This window comes from Lycium ferocissimum, chromosome 5 (assembly GCF_029784015.1).
Source record: "Lycium ferocissimum isolate CSIRO_LF1 chromosome 5, AGI_CSIRO_Lferr_CH_V1, whole genome shotgun sequence".
Classification (NCBI taxonomy): Eukaryota; Viridiplantae; Streptophyta; class Magnoliopsida; order Solanales; family Solanaceae; genus Lycium; species Lycium ferocissimum.
Genome location: NC_081346.1, coordinates 33,470,903 through 33,496,925, shown reverse-complemented (window position 1 = coordinate 33,496,925; position 26,023 = coordinate 33,470,903). Strand labels below are relative to the sequence as shown.

The 26,023-nt window shown below is 37.0% G+C and overlaps 3 protein-coding genes across 6 annotated transcripts; 1 reads left to right on the top strand and 2 right to left on the bottom strand.

Moving 5' to 3' along the window:
• The first annotated feature begins 1,108 nt into the window (after positions 1–1,108).
• LOC132056733 (linoleate 9S-lipoxygenase 6-like) lies at positions 1,109–8,565 on the top strand. The gene is made up of 9 exons (XM_059449050.1): positions 1,109–1,343; positions 1,505–1,791; positions 1,869–2,109; positions 2,205–2,534; positions 2,620–2,705; positions 5,786–5,875; positions 6,032–6,330; positions 6,424–6,687; positions 7,257–8,565. The coding sequence occupies exons 1-9, from the start codon at positions 1,145–1,147 to the stop codon at positions 8,023–8,025; spliced, it is 2,565 nt and encodes an 854-aa protein (XP_059305033.1). The 5' UTR covers positions 1,109–1,144; the 3' UTR covers positions 8,026–8,565.
• A 350-nt stretch (positions 8,566–8,915) lies between these two features.
• Positions 8,916–16,797, bottom strand: LOC132056734 (uncharacterized). Of its 4 annotated transcripts, none has more exons than XR_009414923.1 (10): positions 16,314–16,796; positions 15,264–15,413; positions 13,783–13,997; positions 13,558–13,628; positions 13,315–13,477; positions 11,616–11,805; positions 9,937–10,095; positions 9,741–9,829; positions 9,409–9,573; positions 8,916–9,274 (listed from the first exon to the last, which is right to left on the bottom strand). XR_009414923.1 is itself a non-coding variant. In XM_059449051.1 (9 exons), the coding sequence occupies exons 1-9, from the start codon at positions 16,660–16,662 to the stop codon at positions 9,475–9,477; spliced, it is 1,485 nt and encodes a 494-aa protein (XP_059305034.1). In that variant the 5' UTR covers positions 16,663–16,796; the 3' UTR covers positions 8,916–9,474. The 4 variants fall into 4 exon arrangements, 2 of the variants coding, with proteins under 2 accessions (XP_059305034.1, XP_059305035.1); XR_009414924.1 differs by having other exon boundaries at positions 8,916–9,226; XM_059449051.1 differs by having other exon boundaries at positions 8,916–9,573.
• A 609-nt stretch (positions 16,798–17,406) lies between these two features.
• Positions 17,407–22,683, bottom strand: LOC132056732 (poly(A)-specific ribonuclease PARN-like). The gene is made up of 8 exons (XM_059449049.1): positions 22,237–22,683; positions 20,902–21,032; positions 20,238–20,426; positions 20,049–20,161; positions 19,678–19,791; positions 19,479–19,593; positions 19,171–19,386; positions 17,407–18,840 (listed from the first exon to the last, which is right to left on the bottom strand). The coding sequence occupies exons 1-8, from the start codon at positions 22,572–22,574 to the stop codon at positions 18,191–18,193; spliced, it is 1,866 nt and encodes a 621-aa protein (XP_059305032.1). The 5' UTR covers positions 22,575–22,683; the 3' UTR covers positions 17,407–18,190.
• Between the last annotated feature and the right edge of the window lie 3,340 nt (positions 22,684–26,023).

The window sequence follows — 26,023 nt, the reverse complement described above, 5'->3', positions numbered from 1 at the left end:
GTAAACTGTGACATATTGGTGAGATTTTATGATTCAAATATACGTCATTTTGGCTTTAGCTCAAATACACCCAAAAAAAAAAAAAAAGAAGAGATACCAAAGATGAAATTTCTTGGGTAGCTTACTCAGCACTAAAACATGTTTAACTGAACACCACTTCCTATATCAAAATTAGGAAGCAGATCTAGGGAGATAGTAGAGTAAAATTAACTTCCGGCTATGTGCTATGTTATTTTCCAAATGAAAGGAAGCTCTTGAAACGCTAAAAATCTCTACAGGTTTCAAAATTTTAGTTTTTTGCTAGAGATCATGGATACACATATAGGACATGGTATGAACAAAATAGAATTTTGTGTGTTCGGAAAATAAGTTGTTGCCTGTTCAAAGTGCACAGTGGAAAATGGTTTAATCACTTCCATCTTGCATTTCTTGTGATAAATAGTAAAGATTTGAGTTTGAACTAACAATAAACCCTCTAAATACTTAACATGACAGTACTTTTTGTCCTATTGCGCAATTTCAACATCGTCCCACGATTTTTCAAAATCTGTCATAACTCGTGTTTAGAGACTAGAGTTACCCTCTGCTTCGCAGATGTATAAGCATTTATATAAGAGAGCAGTTTTTTTTTTTTTCCGAATTAACCATGCCTTATATGGAGAGGCGGATTCAAGTGTTAAACTTGATGAGTTAAACCTTTATATACTTAACAATAAATTGATTGTTATTTTTTGGAATGTACTTGTTGAACTTTTGAACATTTGGGAAAGATTAGAGAACAGCTTTAGTGCTAAAGCATATACGAATCTGCTGGAGCACTAGCAAGAAAACCTCAGAGCAAGGCAATGAATCTGATGCAATGCTAAAAACTCAAGCTATGACAATCTTTCTTCGTCTTGTAAAATCTTCTCCTCTCATACTTAAGCATATACGAATCTGCTGGAGCACTAGCAAGAAAACCTCAGAGCAAGGCAATGAATCTGATGCAATGCTAAAAACTCAAGCTATGACAATCTTTCTTCGTCTTGTAAAATCTTCTCCTCTCATTACTTTCTCTATATATATCATTTATAAAGTGGACGCTCAGAAAATTCAGATACTATGACGACAAAAATTTGACACCAAATATCATTTGAAGACAGCGATGGAACATACGAGACAACGTTCAAGGATGATTGATTGTCTGAATGTGTTTCAAGGAAGTGTGAGGGCTCAACTGGCTGAAAGCAAGAAACATACGGAGTCCATTAAAGGAGAAATCATTATTCAACATAGCCCTGCAAAATCAGGCCTTGGAAAAGCTATCCGTATTCAACTATATAGTCTCTCTACAATTGACCCAAGTAATCTAACTTGATAATAGACACTAAAATTACTAGTTTTTCTTTCACGAATACATCTCTCTGAAATTGATCCAAGAGAGGCCAACAGTATATAGACACTATGACAACTAGTTTTTCTTTCACTTACAATAGACTTGCTTTTTTTCCTTCCATTTGGATAGGTACGGGGAAAGGGAAGTTGAGTCAAGAAGTGCACCCGAATCATGGGAAACGTATCCACAACAAGCTTAATGGTAAAAGATGTTTCAAGTATGAATTGACATTCGATGTTGACCGAGATTTTGCATTACCGGGAGCTTTTGTCATCTGGAACCAGCACAAAGACGAGTTTTTTCTTCAATCACTGTCTCTCCAAGTTACATTCAGACAAATGGTTCATTTTGAATGCAATTCTTGGATATATCCCAATCATTTAATGCAAAAAGCAAGAATTTTCTTCTCAAACACTGTGAGTAAAGCATTTCTCCTAACATGTATCTTTCAACAACAGATATTCAGTCCCTTTGATCATCTTATGATGTTTAGTGTTATCTGCCAAGCCAAACACCAAATGGTCTGCTGCAACTGAGGAAACAAGAACTTGATACATTGAAAGGAGATGGAACTGCAGGGAGAATTAGAGAATGGCATCGGGTTTATGACTACGATTTCTATAATAATCTCAGTGATCCTCAGCAAGGGGAAAGACCTGTTTTAGGAGGTTCAGTTCCTTATCCATATCCAAGGAGAGGAAAAACTGGCGAACCACATATTCACTCAGTCTCAGGCAAGAAATTTCTTTACCTTCTAGTATAACTTTCTGGTCACAGAAATCATACGGACTGTGATATTCTTGTGCTTAAACTATAACTCTTCAAACAGAAAATGTGAAGGACATGTTCAAGATTGACAGCTGCATCCCTCCGGATGAAAGATTTAGCCCCGAGAAACTAACAGAGTTTGCGAAGAACGTCATCCAGGCAACTTTGCACTTTGTCGTTTCTCAGGGAGGATCAGTGTCAAGAGAAGAAACTAACCAATTCAAGTCATTCGACGAGATCAAACAGCTATTTTCGGGGAAGAAAAGCCAAGAGATGGAAAAATGGATGATAAAGAAACTGGAAGCTAGTGTACCCAAAGAGATTTTCAAGGAGATTAAACAAGGAATCAAAGATTATACTACAAAGTTCCCAATGCCTCAGTTATTTGCAGGTGATGCTGGTTTTATGAATAGAAGGTTATTGAATCTTCCTTCTCCAAGACAAGTTTTGTTTCATGTCTGAATTATTATGCACAGGGAACGAACTGGCATGGAAGGATGATGAGGAGTTTGGACGCCAGATGCTTGCAGGAACTAATGCAACTGTAATTCAGAGTTTGCAGGTATGCTTAACGTGCTTTTACTTCTTAAAAAGAGTTATGATAAGCGTAACCAGAAGCTCCATAATTTTCTTATAAGGGAATGCAAAAATAGATCCAATACTAACGATCTGTGCTTTCTCGTGATGATAGTGAATGCATTTTATTTTTTGAGTAAAAGGTAACTTTGTATTCACACAAAAAACTCATCATATGGTGATGAGGTATAATCTTACATCCCTTGGTAGGCTGAAACTACCCTGAAATAACAACAAAAAAAAAAACTAGAGCTTACAGATGTCCTATAAAATCAACTAAAGATTCTACTTCCCCCACCATATCCTGTTTACACCAAAAATAAAGTAAACTAAGGCACTTCATCTTGATCTTTTGAGTGCTGCTGCCATTATCATGAAAACATCTTGCATTCCTTTCTTTCCATAGTTTCCACCAGATGCATGCTGGTATATTCTCCCACCCGTTCTCCTTAGATCTTCTTTTTCCAATTCCTTTCCAGCTGTTCAAAAGTTCAAAAGTGGTCTTTGGCATGACCCAATTCACTCCAAGTAAACATAAGAACATGCTCCACAGATTTACAGCTGTTTTGCAATGTAGGAACAGGTGACCATTGATCTCTGTTTCTTGTCCACACATAAAACACCTTGAGCAAATCTGAGTACCTCTTCTCTGTAACACTTCATGAGTTAGGCATGCTCTTCTGATCACCAACCATGTACAGCAGGCAACCTTATGAGGAACTTTGACCTTCCAGATTAGTTCCCAAGGCCAGTCTACTAGCATTAACTGATTGCTATTCATGTTCCAATAACAAGATCTTACTGTGAAATCTCCCTTGTTATGCAGCTCCCAGACAGGTCTATCAGGGCCAATTGAGGTGCCCTGGAAGGTACCTAAAATCTGGAGCAAGTTTGTTACTCTGTCTATTTCCCAATCGTTCAAGGCTCTTCTAAAAATCAAGTTCCGCCCTTGATTGCTCCACAATTGAAAGACAGTGGCATTTTTCTGAAGGCTTATGATGTATAAGTCTGGGAACATCTCTTTTAGACTAGTATCTCCTATCCATTTTCATTCCAAAAATCTGTTTTTATTCCATTCCTCACTTTTATGTGCATTTTACTATTTAGCAAGGGCCACAACCTTCTAATTGTCTTCCATACACTACACCCAAAGGTTCCATCAACTTCTAAAGTGGTCCACTGATTTAGAAGACCATATTTCTGTGCAATGAATCTTTTCCAGAGGGCCCTATCTTCAAAGCAGAATCTCCATAGCCACTTAAGTAGTAGACAGTTATTCTGTATACTTAAGTTCTTTATCCCCAAACCTCCTTGAGTTTTACTAAGAGTCACATCATCCCAATTCACCAGATTATGCCCTTTCTTTTCTTTGTTACCATGCCAGAGGAAATTTCTTCTCAGTTGGTTAAACTTCTTTTCAATGCTTTTTGGGACTGGGAATAGGCTCATCATGTAAGAAGGAAGACCATCCATCACAGATTTTATCGGTGTCACTCTGGCCCCCCAAAGATAGATACTGGCTCTTCCATCTAGCCAGCTTCCTTTCACATTTTTCCAGCACCTCACACCAAATTTCCAATTCTTTGTTTTTAGCACCCAAGGGCAGGCCCAGGTATTTTGTGGGCAGAGATCCCACTTGGCAGCCTAAGTTCTCAGCTATCTCCTATAGGTTCCCAACTTGATTCACCGGAAAAAGATGGCTTTTGTGCCAGTTTACATGCAGCCCAGAAATACCTTCAAAAATGGTAAGAATAACCCTCAGATGCCTGATTTGTAATACCTCAGCTTCACAAAAGACCAGAGCATCATCTGCATACAGCAGATGAGTTACTTCCATGGCACGACCCCTATTTGTTAGAGCCCTGAAATCCTTCATCCAACCATTTGTCTTAGCTTTCTTGATCATGTGATTGAGCCCCTCCATGGCTAAAATGAAGAGGAAGGGGGGAGAGAGGATCTCCCTGTCTCAGTCCTCTTTGAGAATTAAAAAATCCTTCAGTATTTCCATTGATGATAAGTGAAAATTTAACATTGGATATGCAGAATTTAATCCAATTCAACCACTTGTTGCCAAATCCCATATCCTTGAGAATCTTCAAGAGATATCTCCAGTTTACATGGTCATCCTAGAGTATTCTGCCTCACCCTAGTGAATGCATTTTATGAGAAGGGAAATACATTAAGACCTCCCTAAACTTGTCCCATATTCAATTATTAAACTTTGCAGGGGTCCTATGCCCCACCCCCCAATAACTTTATTGCCATTTGACATCTCCACCTTTTTTGCATTAGTAATTCGTTTCTCAGCTTGAGCATCCATTGTTATGTCTTTTCAATGCTAGCAGACCGTCGAGAATCATAGAAAATAATCTCCTTTCCTGATAACGGCAAAAATTTCCAGCAGGCAGATTTATGAAACGATGTTTGATTTGGAAGACCCTTGAATTCACAACAATGGTGGTGTCAGCTGCGAAGGAGGAGACTTGATTTTAATGGTTTGGGTATTTATTCAAATAACATACCCAATGTAATCCCACGAGTGGGGTCTGGGTATTTATTCAAATGAATATAGAAAATGAATACACACACGATGTTCACCGTGTCATTTTTAATAACTGGGCCTGAGACACGGTGGACATCAGTTTAGAATGAGGGCATTTTTAATAACTTTGCTAACAGTAGGCGTGTTGTTCACAAAGTATAATAGAGGTTACATGTAAACTATTTTTGAAAGTAGACGGGTAAATTTATCCCTTTTCCCATAAATAAATAACTTGATTATAGTGAAATAAATAGAGATATGGCCTAGTGGTCAATGAAGTAGGTTGGGAACCATGAGGTCTCAGGTACAAAGGCAAACAAAGTAGGTGATTTCTTCTCATCTGTCCAAGCCTTGATGGATAGAATTATCCGGTACCTGTGCTGGTGGGAGGTAGCATGTACATCATGAAATTAGTCGAGGTGTGTACAAGTTGCACGGTCCCGGGCACCACGTTGACAAGTTGTACAGTAACAATGTGTTGTAAGTTTCATATCGTGTTTGATGCTATAGTTTTGACATCACAGGATTTTCCACCAAGAAGCACGAATGGAATATTGAGTTCAATAAGACGATCACACATAGAACATAACCTTGATGGCCTCACTCTTCAAGAAGTAAGTACTTTTAGACCAATTACAGAGTCATTGTGAAGTAACATCAATACTTAGCATAGAATATACCCACAACAAAACCTCCAAAGACCGAAGGTACTAATCATGAATGGTGAGGAACATTCAAAATTTCCTAAAAAGTTCAGTTCAATTTTGCAGGCAATGCACCAGTGGAGGATTTTCATCTTGGACCACCACAACTATCTCATGCCATTTTTAGAGAAAATAAACAAAAATGGTGTATGTGCCTATGCGTCTAGAACTCTACTATTCTTAAAGGACGATGCCACGCTAAAGCCACTTGCAATAGAACTAAGTTTACCAGAGGTTTCACCTAGCACTGAGATTCACAGGGTATTTCATCCAGAGAACAATGGATCAGAGGCAGCTTTATGGCAGCTTGCTAAAGCTCATGTGGCAGTAAATGATTCTGGTTATCATCAGCTAATCAGCCATTGGTAAAATTACTAAAATCATGTAGCAATTGCAGTGTTATTAAATGTCCAAATTTGACCATACTTCCATTATTCATGGGTATTATGAAATTGTAGGCTAAAAACTCATGCAGTTGTAGAGCCATTCATTATTGCCACCAGAAGGCAGTTGAGTGTTATGCACCCGATTCACCGGTTATTAGATCCTCACTTCAAGGACACTATGCATATTAATGCATTGGCTCGAAGTATGGTCTTAAAAGCTGGAGGAATCATCGAGAAGACCCTTTATTCTGGTGAAGTCTCTATGGAGCTATCTTCTTCACTCTATAAGGAATGGAGATTTGATGAACAAAGCCTCCCTGGTGATTTACTGAAAAGGTATGCAAGCAGGAGTATGAACTTGGTGACCTAACAAGTGTTTGGCATACAGGATATGTTTCTTCTTGAAATTATTTTTCAATGTTTGGTTATCTCAAATAGTTGAAAATGCTTTCTACAAGAAAAATATTTTCCATTAAAAGAAAGGAAACTACTTCCGCCAGTTATTGGTGAAAATCATCGTCTCTTAGTGATATTCCAACTCTTATGGAAGTCATCATCTTTTAGAGATATCCCAATTCTTACTCCAAATCCTTGTTTGAGACCAACAATTAGACATTATTATTAAATTTTCATACTCAAAAGTATCACTCACCATCTTCCTCACTCACCATCTTCCACCTTGTATATTAGTACCATAGTTCACCTAATTCTATATTAGAAAATACATGGAAAATGATCCAAAATTATTTCCCAAAGTAAAACATGAAGAAATTTTCCTGCTCTTTTTTGGATAAAGTAAATCATTGAAAACATTTCCCTCCATCACCCCTAAATCTGCTGATGTACATTATAGCTACCACTACTACAATTACTACTACAAATTAACATATTAACCAAACTTGCAGAGGTATGGCTTTCCGCAACCCAGATTGCCTGGCTGGCGTTCAGCTTCTCTTTGAAGATTATCCGTATGGTACAGATGGACTAGAAATTTGGGTAGCAACCAAGAGATGGGTAACTGACTTTTGTCTACATTTTTACAAGGATGATAATTCCCTGAGATCTGACCATGAGATCCAAGAATGGTGGTTGGAGATTAAGAAAATTGGCCATGGAGACAAGTGTAACGAAACATGGTGGAACCCGATGACTACTCTCTCTGACCTAGTAGAGGCTCTCACAACCCTTATATGGATTTCCTCAGGTCTTCATGCTTCAGTTAACTTTGGACAATATGAATACGTGGGTCATCCACTCAATCGCCCAACCAAATGTCGGAGTTCCATCCCGATGGAAGGGACAAGGGAGTTCGCGGAGTTTCTCCATGACCCAGACAAGTTCTTTCTCAAAATGTTACCCAACAAGTCTGAAATTACCCTATATATGGCGCTATTAGAGGTACTTTCGGCGCCTATATCTGATGAAGTATACTTGGGTCAACGACAATCTCCATATTGGATAGATGATGTATGGGTAAAGCAAAGATTTGAGCAATTTGCAGAGGAACTGAACGAAGTGGGTAAAAGGATAGTGGTAAGAAATGCAGATCCCAAACTTAAAAACAGACGGGGCCCTTCCAATATCCCGTACAAGCTTCTGGACCCTACGGTCTCCAATGTTAAATCATGTCAGGGTATCACAGCAATAGGGATACCAAATAGCATTTCCATGTAAATCACTATTATAAAATACTTGTCAATGTGTATCTTAACAAGCCACTTGTATAAGTGAGTGTAAATTATTTTTAAAAAAAAAAAAACAGAAAGGGACAGACAGAAGAGCCTTAACCATCTCCTAATGCTTAAAGTTCACTCAGAAAGTACTATTTTAACAAATTAAAGCGAAAAAGAGAAAATCTTAACTCCAAATAAACATTGAGATGAGCTACAACATATCACAACTCAGACTACAACATTTAGAGCATTTTATCCGTAAGAAACACAACCACATGAAGAGCATTTTTCTTTTTCCTTTTATACAGAATAGGGTTACAGGACTGGAGAGCTTAAACGATGAGTCTTTAGCTAAATCTAGGGGCAAAATTATCTTATCCCAAAAAAGTGTAACCTGCTCAAACCCCCAGGCTTGAGCGGTTGGGCTAAGAATATATTCTTTGATGGGTCAACTTGGGTTTTGCCAATATTGATCCATGTAAAAGCTTGGATCAATTTGAACCAACTGAGCTGCCCAAATTCAGCCCAACTCCCCCCCCCCCCCCCCCCACAACAAACACACACAAAAAAAAACCCAAATACTCCTAGCTGGAACAAATGAGCCCAAATGCACATATGCTTGAGCTAAAACAGATAGAACTCAAAATGAAGCATTACAACAACAACAACAACAACAACATACCCAGTTGAATCCCACAGTGTGGGGTCTGGGGAGGGTTAAATGTACGCAGACCTTACCCCCACCTTGGTAGGGAGGCTGTTTCCGAAAGACCCTCGGCTCAAAAGAAAACAAGAAAACAAGGGGAGAGAAGTCAGATACCGACAAGCAAATCAAAGCAATGCGAAAATGAGAAAAAAACAAGGGCAAATAAGTCATGATAAAACAGCATGGAGAGACAATACCCAACACATAAAAGCAGGAAACAAAGGGCAATAAAAAGTAGAGCAAAACTACGCCTACTAGTGCGAGAGAAAAGCGAGACTACCTACTAGATTTCTATCCTAATCTGAGCCCTCCACAACCTCCTATCAAAATGAAGCATTGCAAGCACTAAATCCATTAGGAAACCAACCACAGCAAAAGCATTTTGCTATTTTAGTTTTACATATGAGCCATAGGGTTGGAGAGCTGGGAAGATGAGTCTTCTGCTGGAATGGTTCTAGCATTTCTATCTATAGAAGCTACATCTCTCGATCAAAACCTATAAATTCATCCAGAGCCAACTCATCAACTTATAATGCGACAGTATCTGTTGAGAAATCCACACGCCAGTAAAAACAGTTGTAATTTCTCATTATTCAGTTATGGCACAGAAATGATAGAACAAAAAGCTATAACCAAAATACAACATCATGTCGCAGTAACATAAGGATGTCATGTGACCTTGAGGGTGGAGTGCATTCAAATTTCGGCTTCATTAATGCTCAATCTTTGCATTGGGCTCACTATTTAGTGGAAGCACCGGCCTAGCAGAGCAAAAGGTGCTGCATCTACTTTACAAGGATTTGCCAACACCATATCAGCAATCATTTCAGCTGTTCCTAGAGCCTGGTAAGAGAAGCATTGCCCATGAGTGTTACAAATCAACTTAGAAGCATATAAGAACTTGGAAAGTCAGCAAGAACAAGAGACTTCAAATTAAAATGAAAATGACAACTTTTATAAGCAAACGATGTCTTTCAGTTTATCTGCAGAAATAGATTAGAGCAAAATACCAGCGACAGTCCTTCTCCTTCATGCCCGGCAGCAAGAAAGACGTTCGAAAATCCAGGAACAAGCCCAATGACAGGCTTTCCATCAGGAACTAAATCAAAAAAGAGCCAAGTCCATAAGCATGCTTGCAACTTTAGCATTATTTTAGGAATGCAGACACGATCATTAACAAGATAAACGTTTCTGATTTTCACTTACTGTAAGGTCTCAGTCCTACTCTAACTTCTCTGCTTTGACGCAAATCCTCAAGAGACTCTTGTCTTAAAGCAGGTAAGAACTCCCCAACCCGCTGCCATATGTGGTTGATGACAGATTCATCTACCTCTGTGTCAAACCCAACAAGCTGCCGGCTACTCCCTGTAAGAAAAATCTTGGTGAATAGCCACGAGCGCACATTTATATAAACCACACTTACCTTAAAGGATTTGGATAATAAGATGGACAGGAAGAAAGTCTAGCTATGAAGCCATGTGATTAATTGATTACAAATTCACCAAGCTAATAAGATGACACAACAGATAGAGCAAAATGGACAAAATGGACTACCAGATACGATAACAATGGGACAAGAGCCCCAGCTACCAAAGTTACACAGCTTGAAACGTTGATCCTCTTTTGAGAAAACATGTCTTTAGCTTTTTAAAAGAGTTTTTGCGAAAAGTTATTTCAAAAAAGCTTTTCCAGTGGAGAGAAGCTTTGAAGGTACTTTCCATTGAAAAGCTCTTCTTCCACTCACAAAAGACTCACAAATCTTTAAAGAACTACGACTATTCAAACACTATTTTCTTTTGCAGAAACTTTCCCCAAAAAACGTTTTGAAACAACTTAAGGAAAAAGTTGTCCAAACGGCTCTAGATATCATGAATAGCATATCCGAGAAGTTAGCCAAGACATGCAACGAGTGATATATCCTAGCTGGATTTACCATACTTTCAAATAAATATATGAGAAATTAGGCAAAGATCTGTGTTAAATAACAAGTTGTAGACCTAAAATAAATAAATAAAGAATCACCTCTTTAGTAAATGCAAACTCAGCTAAAGATAGAGCAAAATGGAGGAAAAGATCCATATAGGTGATATCTACAAGTGGGAATAGGTTTTAGCCTTTATAGTATGTTCATTTTGAACACATTGCTTTATTAGGAGTATTTTGACTTTATCATAGATTTATATGTCAGTAAGAATATCAAGAACTTTTAATAAAATTATTATTATTATTATTATTACTCATATACTTGACTTATTTTCCACTTCTTTTTTTTTTTTTTTTTTATGATGACATGAGTTGAGCTTAAATTAGGAAACATGGTCAGTGAGCCAAACCTGACTTGTTTGGAACTGAGGCTTAGTTGTTATTCTCCTCTTTAGCAACTTAAGCTTTTAGATAATATAAGCTCAACTCATACCCAGTGTGGTCCCACAAGCTTTTAGATAATATAGTTCATACAATTTAAGCGGCCTTGAGTTCAATTCTCATTATCAATCTGTTATATCTCTGCGTGCTTGGCCTAACAAAAAGATAGTGTCGCCTATTTAATAGTTTAAACTTTTAGATGAGGCAATTTAAACAATAGACTTCTACATAAGGAGCATCCAGAGTAGGTAGACATTCTTTCTTGCATTCTAGCCAGCTTCCTAAGAGATGGTGCATTGATTTAGCTATCAACAGTAAAAAAAATAAGATCAATTGCAATGAATAATACATGAACTTAGAAAAGAAAAAACAAGTAACAAGAAGCACTTAATCCTTTGCATTATAAAGGGAGCAAGGGGGGTGTTATTGAGCTTGGAGCTACCCACATCTAGCTTATAGACATACTGGTTGTGGGTGAAACACAGGAGAGTTGAATAATTCAACAACAGGATATAGTTTACCAAGGACAAGATTGCCTGAAGCATCCATGGTTGCCGTCATTGAAACAGACAAATCTTGTGCATTATAGACAGGCCCTGAATCAGATGCAGTAGCTTTCAGGGTTGCCGACTGATGGTTGGCATACCCTGCCTCCATAATTCCATGATTCAGCTTGAACGACTTGAAATTCTCTAGCACAAGCAGGTGACCCTGTTTACAGAGGCAAAATTTAGCTTCACAAATAAATGAATATCAAATATTTAGGATTGAATCTATGGACAAGGAGGCACACGACAAAGTCTCATGCGAAAAACTTATGACAGTGTGGTAGATCCATATATAAAAAGATAAATGGAATTGCCATCACACATTACATGCTTCTCTCTCTGGCCCCATGTCTTCACCTTTTCTTTATTGATATTCACTTAATGATTTCCCTATTTGAGGTGGATTGGTTTTGAAGGGAACTAGACAACTAGTGACAATAATGTACATCCAGACACTCATCGAAAATCTTGGATTCTTTTGAGGCTGATTTAGAATGACACACAGACATCCCATTAAGAGCTTCGGATTCTTCTAACTGCTGAGAGTTTGTATCTTGAGCTTGTAAAACAATATCTTATTTAAATTTAATAACCAGTTAAAGGGATAAAGGAGTAGATTATTACAGATTCCATATGCTGAGATAAGAAGTCATGGAGAAACTTTTGATTTCATTTCTCTTCTCTCTTTTCATGCTCTTCTTTTTTGTTTCCAGAATTAGTTTGTAACTTGGGTTATGTAGCAACCCCTCCATAGCAGTAATGGAAATATGAAAGAAAGCGGTCCACTGGAGGGGGAGGTAGGGGATCAAACAAAAGTTAATAATAGTATAGTTGATAGTAGTATCAGGTTAGCATCCAGTTACATACCCACAAAACATCACATGTTTACTTTTAAAATATTGTATGAATTTATTTTGCCTATTATGCAGGATCTGAGAACTAAATAAGACAAAACAACGCTCAGCTGAACAAAAAGGAATGGTCTGAAGCTCAACAGAGAGGAGAAGAGTAAGAAATGGTGGCTGATAGACTAGCATATTCATGTGAAGAACCGTGAATCAGATATGACTCTCCCAGTTCAACCCCAATCCCCGCCCGCCCCGTCGGCAGGAGAAGAAAATGAAGTTCCGAGTAATATAGTGACAATGATGTAAATTGTCATATAAAAAAAAAGTGACAATGATGTAAATGTCTATCGGAAACAGCCTCTCTACCCGTCCCAAGGTAGGAGTAAGGTCTGCGTACATCTACCCTCCCCAGACCCCACTTGGTGGGATTATACTGGGTATGTTGTTGTTGTTGTTATTGTTGTTGTTTGTTGATGTAAACAATGACAAAGGGTGCCACAAGAGAGAAATAAGAGATAAAAGTAATTGTCTGGTTTGGGCTGACATATGAGCATCGGCATGTGAATGGGTGTATTTCACCCTAGTTCACTTCCATGCATCCCCTCCTCCATCTGATATGCCATTTGGTTGTAGCTATGAGATAGATGACTAAAAATTTTGCATCTATAGAAGATCAACACATAACGACATGGTTTTTCTTTGACAAATTTCTAATCTACTTTTCTTTTAATCCTTTATTATTTCTTCAATAAGAAAATAAGACCGACAAAAACAAATGCAACAAAGTAAACAACACGATGGACATGTTACATCTTATCCAAAACCTTTCGAGGCTTAATTGGAAGATCGAGTTCAATATCTGGTTGCTTAATCAGGTCGTGCATCAAAGACCCAGTCCAACAACCTGCTGCAATCACAACAGCCTTCTTACTCTGCAGTGTATTCTTCGAAGTTTGAATAGCTCCAACCTCGCAGCTATTTCCAGGTCTGAATTATTAAATCTATTAATAGTGATCACATGGACCAGGAAGAGTTCAAACATACAGTAAATATGGAAACTGTCGAACCTAACTAATCCAATAGCAGGGTCATGATAAAATTCGGCATATCTCCCTTCCGCAGCAAAACGCCTGTTACCCTGGACAATAATCAATAACTTAAGTAATTATCAATGTGACGATATATAAGAATTATAAGATAACCCAGAGAGAAGAACATTAAAGCTTATTCCTAAAGAAGGAATCGAAGTGGAAGAAAAGGAAGGAAGAAAGAAAGAAGGAAAGGGAACAAACCTGCTCAATAAATGCAACAGTACGGTGAGCGTCCAATTGGTAATCATCAGGGAAAAAAGCTGCTCCACCTCCCTTCTCAAGCACAAGTTGCGGTTCTTCTGATAGCAAATCATTGGTGGACAAGAACTCTGCTCTCAACCCCTCCTGTGATAGCTCCTCCACCCTCTTTTTTAACGTTGCTGACTCATCTGCTGTTTTACTTACTAAAAGACTTCCTGTCAGATAATAAGAACTCCACTCAGTAGTTTCTCCTACAATCTCAAATATGATGGAGTGGAATAGTAATGATTATTAAAGAAGAAAGGTTTTTCCTTGGCCTGTGCACAGCACGTGAGATAGGTATAAGGGAAGGACAGGAGAAAACTCCATACCTTCCTTTTAAATGAGAGATATCAATGAGATTTGCTTTCTAAACTCTCTTTTACCCAAAAGACGTATACTGAAAAAAAGGGAAGCAGAAAGATGCCTTCAATGAACACTATGGAGAAAATCCACACTATTTCTGTTAAGGAAATGGACCTTAGGCCTACCTCAACCCTAAAAATTAGCTCATAAGGTGAGAATTGCCAAGACCATATAAGGCGACAACAACCTATTCCCTCAACCAATGTGGGACAATAATCTAACCCCCCCCCCCCCGCCCCCCGCGCACGCTTGAGCCTACCAATTGAAGAGTGAATGACATAACATGGGGGCCCAACACTAAGTAAGCCAATAACTTGGATGGGTTTGGCTCTGATACGCTAATACCATGTTAAGAAAATGGACTTCGAGCCTAATTCAACCCGAAAAAGTTAGCTCTTGAACTGAAAAGTTCTAAGACTATATAAGGAGACACAACTCATTCCTTCAACCAACTTGGGACAATCTACAATTTGAACAGACTGAAAGAATGTTGGACTCTCTGTTGCCAAAAGGTCCATTAAACAGAGAAGGGCTAAACAAATATGAGGTGACTTTAACTTTGGCACTTAACAGAATTGTCTCAAGCCTGACAAATCTTCAGGACTGATCACTGATGTCGTAGAATATACCACTTTTTGTAATTTGTAAATGCGTTTTCTAGAGAAAGAAAAATAATTACAATTGAGTATGTCTATCATTAAGGAGGAACAGACCTCCTCAATACTGAAAATGTCTTCTAAAAGACAGGAAAATAATGTGATATTTCACCATTGCTCCATCATCTTCTAACCCCTTAGGCTGTTTTTGTAGAGCTAAAAAACACATTGGTCAGAATCGTATCCACCTTCGATCTAGATACTCTCCTATATTTATATCGCATAAGCTTCTAGGGAATCACAACTTTGTGAGCATCAAACATAAAAACAAGATAGAACAGAAAACAAGACATATAACATGATAAAGGTCCAGACCCATTCCTAAAGTCTTAAAAAGGTACACGCAGTGGACGTACGTTAACTAAAGATAGAGGCAAGTAGAATGACTGAAGGCAGATACCCGGAAGGATATTAAATCACCTGTCTTCTTCCAGCCAAGTTCCTCTAAAGGATCCATCCCTTGAAGTTGAATGCTCTCGGCTAGACTCTCCCATAATTGATGGCTTCTCATCATTAACTCCCATTTCTCAGTACCGGGTGATTTGTGTGCCTTCCATATGTATCCTTGACCTAGAAACAGCTCAAACGCCAAACATTACAGTGAATCCACAATCAATCAGTCAAGTCACTGGGGACAATAGGGAATACAATTTCCTGCTTAAAACGACACGTCAGCAGATAGAGATGTTCTCCAAATTTCTATGGTGAGAGAATAAGAGTTCACAACATTTTTCAACTACCTTCGAAAAGTTTATAAAGCAATTTGACAAACTTAAATATTAACACTTCTAACACTTATTATAGAAACAAACTGACTCTTCCAACATAAGTGTAAAGACAGATCATTGCCATACTTATTCAGTTAATCTCTGTGGTTAATTTAACTTCAATCAGTACACTGACATAGCTCGTGAATTTGAATAAACTCAAGATTGACAGCATGCTAAGTTAATATATACAGCATTTAGTCCAAGAGGGTATGCATATGAATATATTCAACCATAACAACGAAACTACTACTCCCTCCATTTCAAATTGTTCGTCTTACTTTCCTTTTTAGTCCGTTTCAAAAAGTATGCCTCTTTCCTTTTTTTTTTTTTTGCAGCTCTTTACTTTCAACTTTCCATATGGCATGTTTAAGAACACAAGATTAAAGAACATTTTGGTACATTTTACATATCTTTAGAAGTCTTCTTTACTTTCTTAAACTCCATGCCAAGTCAAAACCAGACAAACATTTTGAAACGAAGGGAGTACTAAATATAGAAAGGACAGACCAAAAATGAAAGATTTGACTCCAAACTAGTTGGCTTCGGCTATACAAGGACAACTAATACCACTACTACTTCTCCATCCCAAGCTAGTTGGGTCAGCATACATCGACTTTACACTATTTGGACCTATTTCATTCCAATATTCAATAAATTGGGGTCTTGTCGAGAATGTATAAGATATTGAATAAAGTTTTACCTGCTCCAGTAGCGCCAGAGCAAGGAAGAGCAGCATCAACTAGAGCGACGGAGAGATCTGAGTCAAGGAGCAACTGGCGTGCAATGGTCAACCCAATTATTCCAGCACCAATTATGACAACATCAAAGGACTTTGACTGACTCAAATTCGAAACTCCAAGTGGTCCATGACTAATTCTTTTACTTTGTTTCAACGATACAGGTGTATTTCTAAGGATCCTACGGCCAGAGATTTTTTTATTTGAGGGTAAAAGATGTGAGTGTAGCTTGTTTGGAGGAGGTGAAAATACGCCGTTATTATTGAGATTAGAGTTTATTGTAGTAGTAATTTTCAAGGCCATTCCTGCCATTTTTAAAGTTAAGTCTTTTGAGTTGCTCTGCTTTTTGGGTGCAAACGTTTTAACGCATCAGCTCACTGCTTCCAGCTTCAAAATACAAAAGTCGCCGTCTCCGGTCCTGGACTTCCATTTGCAATAAAATAATGAAAATTTGGCCACTAATAGGTTCAAGAAGATTGCCTAATAATGGAAATCAGCCGGATAAATTTCATAAATTGTCACCTTTTTTTCCGTACACTAATAGCAAATTGTCACATAGCTACAGGTTTTTTCATCAAATTGTCATTTTAAAACGTACTCTCGTGGCTTAGTTTGAATAGTTACGGAATTTAAAAAATAAAGAAAAACTTTTGATTCTTGTAATCCTACACGAAAAATGTGTATAATGTTCTAAAATGTCATTTGAAATTTAGGATTTATAAACTTGTCATATAGCATAATTGAATTGCCAACTTACTAATTATAAAAAAGGCACCTTTTTTAGACTAACCAAAAGGAAAGTAAGAGCATGATATATATATATACATTAAATACAAAACAAAATGATATAACAATAACATCCAGATTTTTTTTATTTTTTCAATAGAAAAGGCAAATCTAAGTTCTCAAATGAATAAAACTAAAGTTTATTATCATTATTCTTTATTACGTTTGATAAATTCTGAGAAGCAGTAGGAGTGATTTCCTCTTACACCATTTTAAGGGTGCTAGATGCGTATCAATTTTTTGCCATAACAAAAGAGCATACATTAAGGGTGCAAATTGCAAATTACTCTAGTTTTGAAGCTCTGAATTACTTATTTTTGTTTAACAAATGTTGAACAACGATCTAATGCTTAAAAGAGTGGCCACAACGGAATGAAATGCTTATGACAACTAATAGGCTGTAGACATCAACTGAGAGACAATGCAAGTAACCATTACTTTTGCTTCACATATCACGTTTGTTCTAGAGTTCATACTCAATTGCAAACTCAAGTTATGAGTTTTTCCAGCTGTTCAGAAAGATTGCGTTTGGAAACCTTCAACAAAAGTAGAAACCCTTTCCTTTTTGTTGCAAAAACAGGTCAAACAAACACTTCTTCGAAACTCAAACTAGCGCGATTTAACTTGGCAAGAACTTCAAGGGAATAAAAGATAAGAAGACAATCCAATAAACAGATCCGTTTGGTACACCAAATAATGCCACTCTACTTAACTATCCTCCAAAATTCAACTATCCTCCCGTCACATCGTCCAAAAAATACAAATCACCCCCACTTTGTCAGCTATTAAGTGATTGTCTTTAGAAGCAAATGCCATAAATCTTAAGGAACATGTTTTACTTTCAATGGTTGAGTTTGCCACGCTAGCCGTCGAAAAAATACTCTCTCCTTTTGATGCATCAATTATGAATTTGATTCCTCCATACATCTTCAAAGGCAACAAAGAGGACAACCAACAAAACATATATGATGCAAGTATTATCGACTCGGTATACCACAAATCAGCCAGTCTTGGCTCTTGTAATGCTAGTTATGATTCAGATTTATAGAGCGTCTCAAAGGTCATTCAGGTTGATCATTTCATCATTATTCCAACATATCCCTAAAAACTCTTTCGACTGAGCTTCTGAGAAGCTCTCAGTTTCTTCCAAAGCCTTTTCCATCGAACTGGCTAAATCTGCTTCCCATAGACCCAACTCACAGACTTTCTGGTAGGTCTCATAACCTGCAGCTGTCAGGCCGTCGGCCAGCATCTCCTTCAGGGTATTAGTGCAGATTCCTCCAGAGTCCATTAGCTGCAACAGGACTTCCGGAAAGCCAGGATCCCTGAAAACAACCACTGCACAACTTTTATCCACCATCCTAACATCAAATTCATTATGGAAAACTTTATGTGACCCATATAGGAGGCTTTTCAGCTTTCCTGCAGATGTCCCACCCCTGAATCCCCATAGGAAAACCAGATTCTTAATACTAATCTTTCTAGTATTGTCAGTCCACACACTAACATCTTCATCAGCAGGACTATGAGAACTGGTAAAGCAAGGGTTGAACGAGTTTGTGCAGCATTCAATTGCATCAGGCAACTGGCCCCCGTCAGCTTCAGGAGTTCTTGGAGCAGTTTTCAATATGGAGCACGACTTTGCAAACAATTCGCTTATCTTCACAACATCATGTCCAAGAGTCTTCACTTCACTGACCTCAGCTGTTAGTAATTTCACGCAGGTTAGAATTTATTTAAGCAATTGAAAAAGGAATTAATGGAAATTTCATGCAAAGCCAGAAAAAATCTAGTCCAGTCAGCAACGTAATTTTTTTTTTCTTCGCCATCGACATAATTAAAAGATCTAAAAGAGTAGGCAGTGAACACAAAAGTGTTAAAATAAACTATCAAGATGGAGAACTTCCTTCACAGGGATATTGCCACTTCCCAGCAGGACACATGCTGCAAGTGCTATTAAACAGAACCACATTATAAAGAAAGGTGGAAATACGATTTATCTAACATGCAACTCATGATATCACTGGTACTTGCCTTGGTTAGGTATCTCTACATCAATAGGGGCAAAGAACCGTTGTTTCAAATATGAGATACTTGCAGGCAAATTGTTCACTTTTGTTAGAGGGCTGATTTCCTTCATAAGGTGGTTGACATCAAGTACATTTGGGAAGAACAAACATAATGAACTTCTGAATTCATCCAGCGTTGATGGTAACGGAGCTAAGAACATGGAATGAACGAAAGTAAAATCTGTCAAATAAAATTCAAAATGTTGAAATAACATAAAAGGTACGGTAGCCGCAATTCTAACATGAGCAAGAATTTTCCACATAGAGATTAACCATTAAGAGAGTTGTAGGCAACAACAGGTTTCTGAGAAGCGGAAATCAAATCGATCACCTCTCGAAAGCCACGGAGGCGCTTATTATGCTCCTTCTCCTCATTTTGAAGTTCCTTCTGTGAGTACAAAGCAATATTCAAAGAAGGAGAAATTAGTCATTAACAAGCAGTAAAACCAAAGACTGTCAGCTAGTTTAATACCTGTAAAAGAATCCTATCTTCTTCTGAACTTGTCAAAACAACTCGAACAGGCCTCATTGTCCCTCCCTTTGCTGGGGTTAGTAAAGGTATGACGTCAACAAAATCCTTCAGTGTCTGACCCAACAGAAAAGTTCAATAATATCAGCTAAAACAAATCAAGTGACGTTTTATTCCATGTAATGGAACCTTTAACATTGACAGCAATTGAATTCTTGAAGCATCATTCTTCAGACATAATCAAATTTGGAACATTGTATGCTGCTAACCATAAGCATCATCGTTTAGCTTATTCTTTTCCTTTCTTTTTTTTTTTTTTTTTGTGTGAAATTTCAAGAGAACAATTCAAAAGGTAAAAGAGACCAGATAGACACCTCCAACACAAGGCGCACTTGACGTTCACTGCAGACATCTATGCTCAAGCATGGTCTGGATCCATATACTTCATCTCCCGAGACAATTTTTCTCAAGGAACTGATTAAAGCATCTGCAGGACATCATGAGTATAAAAAGAGAGCAGAGAAGAGTTGAATTGACAAAAATAATAATACCATTTTGCTCACCTTCAGGCTTCTTGTTTGTGTCTTTGCAAGCAGTTATCCAATGCTTAACTCGAGATTTGATCCTTTCTGCAAATACAGAATCAGCAACTGTATATCCTGATGGAGTTTGCACTGAACAGCTAATAGGTGATGCATTCCCAATTCTATCTATTGCAGCTGATTCTTGCGATTTGGATAAATATGATATGCCTGTCAGGATTCAGCTTTCAATCAAAAGCTACTCGGCCAGCTAAAGGTATGCAACAAACAACAGTAGCATCTACTATAGAAAAAGAGCACAAAGAAAACTGTTACGATTCAAAATAAGATGATTGTGGTAGAAGAATTATGTTTCATGGCACTTGAGTTCTGGAATTCGAGGCAGATACTTCCTTTCATTATGAACATCTACTACTTGTTGTTGCAGATAATTAACATAGAGAATGAGGCAAATGGAGCAGCAACTGCAGAGGTTTATCCTTTCTGCCTATGTCACTAATTCCCATACATCTCTATATTACAATAACGGATGTTTCATATAGGTGCTTCGGTCATTGTAAAAGCCACTGCACATTTCTTTTTTGGCAGGTAACCTAAAGATCCTAATAATACATTAACCATTAAAACAAATAACAGAAACATATCAGTTACGCATTACATTTCAAACCAGTCCAGCTCAGCTTACCATCATATATGCAGGCATTGAAATCAAAACCTTCTTGAGCCATAGAGGTCAAGTATGATGATTGACAAGAGAAACTATAAGAAGGCATCCCTATTTTTAACTCATCACGAGGGAACAAATGAAAGTTGTATCTGCACCAAAAGCACAAAACACTTGTCATTCATGTTTCATGTTTCCCTTTCTCAGACAACATAATTCTTCAACTTAGAAGTTAGAAATATAGCAACTAATCCTTCATCTAAAACTGTCACTTACACCAGCACCTAACTAACACAAGAAAAGCGAACATAAAACAATTTTTTTGTGAGATTTTTTAGCATAAGAACATATATTTGACAGTTCCAAATTAGAACCAACCATCCCGTTCGCCTCCTAATAGCCGGCCTCATAAACCACATTGAAAGCAGTAACAAAATTGAGTAATAGTTCTACAGCATAAGTCAACTGAAGTGAAAAATGAAAGGAAAGAACAAGAAAAACATCCGTTACACTAGGTGAAGTTGTCAAGCAATGAGAAGCTTCTATGGTGTTTGTTAGGGTTCAACGGTGACAATATCAAGGTGTTTGTAAGGGTAAAGAGAAAACAATATTATAAAATTTGAGCACTCTATCATCTGTATTTCTAAAATAAAAAGTGCCCTTTATCCTTCTTTTTAACCTAAGATACCTTCAGCCACATCTTATAAAGACAAAGCTTTTTCCACAACTACATAGAACAATAAGTAATTTCCTTTTTTTCTTTAAATCACCGGAACCAACAGTAAATATGAGATTAAATTGGGTTTGAAAGTTCAAAATAATGATGCAAGTCTGAATGAAGGAAACTGCATACACATTGATGTATCTGCACAATACCCTTTCCACGGAAAGCTCACTTGGCACGTCTGAAAAGGGAAACTAGTTCAAATGTGTCCTAGCATTTAACTTAACCTTCTTCAGTACATACTTCACACGCTTTAGCAAACTGAATTGCTTTTGATAGACAATTCTAAAAAATCTGAAACTTGAACCCAAAACTTCGGATTGAACATAAAATCAATTGAATTTTATACACAACACAATCTTCAGAACTGAAATAAAAAATGAGATAATGGTCAAAGACACACCTGAACTATCACTTTTTGGCGAGTTTCACTATCACCATCTATGTATTCAGGTAGGAAAACGAAACAACTTATAGTTGGCCTAATCAGCTTCAAGTAAAACACAAAGATAGTTGGAAAGGGAACAACTGATAGTTGGGGGTGTAAAACTCGCGAAAAAGTGACAGTTTAGGTATGTTATTGACCATTAACTAATTAAAAATTAACTATTAAACAAAATAGAGAGACGCACGGGTGGACGATGAGCTTAGAACCCTTAATGGAAAAAGGGCAAACGGCGAACTGAAGGACCTGAAACCGTTCGGCTGCATATTTGGCTTTGAGATACGCTGTGTGGGCTGTGTCAATAGGAATAACACGCTGCCATTGTGCAGAGTAGGCCCCACTATTCTTCAATGAGACTGCGATGAAATCAGATTCGGAGATGTAACTGCTAATCTCTTCTAGTGCCACTGAGAAGTTGGACTTTGTAACTTGCTTTACACTCCATTTGCTCTGATGGCTATGTCCCAGATTTGATTGGAGCACGGTTTTAGAAATCCTGGTGCAAAACAACCGCCTTTGTAACATTGAAACAAGAATATACGTTTGTTAATGTACAGTGTCTTTATGTCCGGTAACTTTCCCGGGCAACGGCAGGACAGATACGACGGTTGAGCGATACCAGGCCCAGTTAGGAGTCCGCGACTTAAATGACCCAAAATGTGTGTCCAGATACCAAAATAACTCAGGGAAAAAAAAAATAACCAAACTATCTTTATACGCACTAAATTAGTGCGTAATAGAGGCTATCTTTTTTTTTTTTTTGTACAATTTTAAAGTTCTTAAATTCACATTTTTTTCATACTTTGACCAAAGATTAATCATGTTTCAAAATTTCAAAATATCAATATTTTATATAGAACTTGATATCTTTTTTTGCGGACAATAATATTACTATTATTCATCAGATATCCTAAACGTTTGGATCATAGTTTTAGGAGTTGTAAAGTGTTACGAAGTAAGTTTTGTTTGTTTGAATCTTGTTATCTTTAGGTTTAAGTGTTTTATTTTATAAGGTTTAAATTTAAGTATTTTATTATTTAGTCAAGGCATTACTTTATTTCGAATGTACAAATAAAAATATTATATTCAAAAATAATTCATCCAATACGAGAGGTTCAAAATAATTCAAAAATACAACAACAAAATAATACTAAAATATTTAAAATAATACATCAAGTACAAGAGGCTCTTCCGGAGACATACTTGCACCACCACACCTTATCATGTCCCTCCACCAAGGTTCGATCCCTAGTGGTTGAGGTAAAAAAATAGTCAAATAGCTAGACCGCCAAGCCAAGTTGGCATTAAGGAATATGTAGACACTTTTTATGTTTTATAGTGTTCACTAATGCTATTTATCTTGTTTTCTCAAATTGAATTTCCAACATTGAAATTGACATTCAAAACTTCATCACCACGGGATTTCCATCTTGAAATCTACATTTTATCATCAGATTTTTACCAAGGAAGAATGAAAATTGTGCACCAATTTGGAGAAAAATTCAAATTGAATGAGATAATAGGCGTTTTTTGGAAAATCGGCCTAGCGGCAGTTTGACCCGCTAGATCTCGGAAAAATACCCAAAATCAAAATAAAATCGCGTAAAACGGACAACCGAGCACAAAGTTATGACCGTTTAAAGTTTCATCAATTTACAACTAGTTTTTCTCCCTCTGCTCCTTAAAATAAAATTGCCTTGACTAAAAAAAACAAGTTAAAACTTAATAAAATAAAACACTTATAAAATAAAACACTTAAACTTAACGATAACAAGTCACCAAACAAAACTTACTTCGGGCACTTTATAACCCCTAAAACGACGAACCAAATGTTTAGGGATACTTGATGTATTGAGCCTACATTATTATTCACAGAAAAAGATATCAGGTTCTATATAAAATATTGGTATTCCGAAAATCCCCTGGTAATGAAGTTTTGAATCTCAATTTCAGTGTTGGAAATTCAATTTGAGAAAACAAAATAAATAGAAATATTGAATACTAGAAAACATAAAAAGTGTCTACATATTCCTTAAACCTAAACCTAAAGATGACTAGATTCAAACAAACAAAACTTACTTCGGGGCACTTTACAACCCCTAAAACGATGATCCAAACGTTTAGGTATACTTGATGTAATGAGCCGACATTATTGTCCACCAAAAAAGATATCAAGTTCTATATAAAATATTGATATTTCGGAGTTTTGAAACATGACTAATCTTTGGTCAAAGTATAGAAAAATCGTGAATTTGAGAACTTTAAAATTGTACAAAAAAAAAAAAAAAAAGATAACCTCTATTGCGCACTAATTTAGTGCGCAAAAGGTAGTTTGGTTACTTTTTTTTTATTGGGTTATTTTGGTACCCGGACACACTTTTTGGGTCATTTAAGTTGCGGACTCCCAGCTATAGTGTTCTTTTTATGAAGTGTTGGAGTATTCATTTGGACCACATGAGGTTTCGAAAAGGTTACAAATAGGTTCTTAAGGTTTGAGATTTTTAGGTGATGCACGCACCAGATGTGGAGTCTGGAACCTAAATGGCCCAAAAAAATCTAAAGTAACACATAAAAAAAAAGTTACAAAACTAATTTTGACGCACTTTTTTTGTGAGTTATACAAGAATAAGTTAACATCCTCCGTTAACGTCCGTTATCCGAGTTTTTTTTTTTAAAAAAATATTTTAACATAACACAAAAAAAAGTTGTGTTATGCAATTCCCGAAAGTTGCTTTGCCTCAGAAGGTTGTTTTGCCTCATCTAACCAACTCCAAGAGGTTTATTTAAGGGAAAAGGGTCAAATATACCCCTTTATTTTATTTTAATAGTCAATTTTATTCTCCGTTAATAAAAATAAATAAATATATCTCGTCGTCAACAAAGTTTATACCTGTACCCTATTTGGATGGAACCCCAAAATCAAATTAAATTACCGATTTTAAGAAAATTACCTAATTCCTTCTACGACCCGACCCAGCCCTGAGCTCAAATTTGAGATGCAACTTCCTCAAAATTCCGTAAAAGAAATCCCAACAACCAATTTCTTCAAACAAACATTGAATTTTTTTTATCACCATTGAACCTTAAGCTTCATTTTACCAAACTCTTAACCAAAAAAAAAAAGAAGAAGAAGCAGCAGCATTTTAGAGAACCTTCATTTTCACTCCTCTTTGCTGCCACGCCATTTGAAAATCTTCAAGTATAAGTTTTTACCCGTTTCTTTACTGCATTCTTCTTCAAGTTGCTAAAGCTCTTTGACTTGAAATTACTCTATTTCTTTAACTACTCTGGGTACACCCACTGTATTATATGGGCTCCAAATAATTATAAGGTGTAACTGGTAATTCATACTCCTAGCATATCAATTTGAGTTTTTGCATTGTATTTTGATAAGTTAGTCCTTAATTATCTTGTGATGGAGTCAACCCAAGTTAGTGTTGGGAATAAACCCGCAACAGAAATAATATTCATAGTATTTACAGCGAAATAATAATGTAGCACTATGATATGGTTAATCAACAAGAATATAGGCCTGATTGAGGCATAAACCCTCTTTTAAGATTTTCCCCCCTCACTACAATATCGCTCACACTCTTTATTTTTCTTCACAGACTATTTTCCTATCTGTGAAGGCCTCACTCTTCTTTCTATCTTTGTTGGTGTGATTTACAAATGGAATAATGGCTCTCCATTTATAAGAGACCAAACTTGGCCTCCAAGCACAAAAAGGAAAAAGAAAAAGTTAAACCAAAATTTGTCTACCACAAATTTTACTTGTTGCCCAAGTTCTTTTGTCAACCGAGCAAATTGGCACATGCCAATTACAACAATGGGATGGACCTCATCAATCTCCCCCTCCAGTCCTATTCACCAGAAGGAGGTAATGTCGGGCTTCTAGTTTGAGTGCATGCCGACAAGTTCGAGCTATCCGACAAGTTCCTTGTATAGCTCGAACTTGTCTCTAGGTACCACCT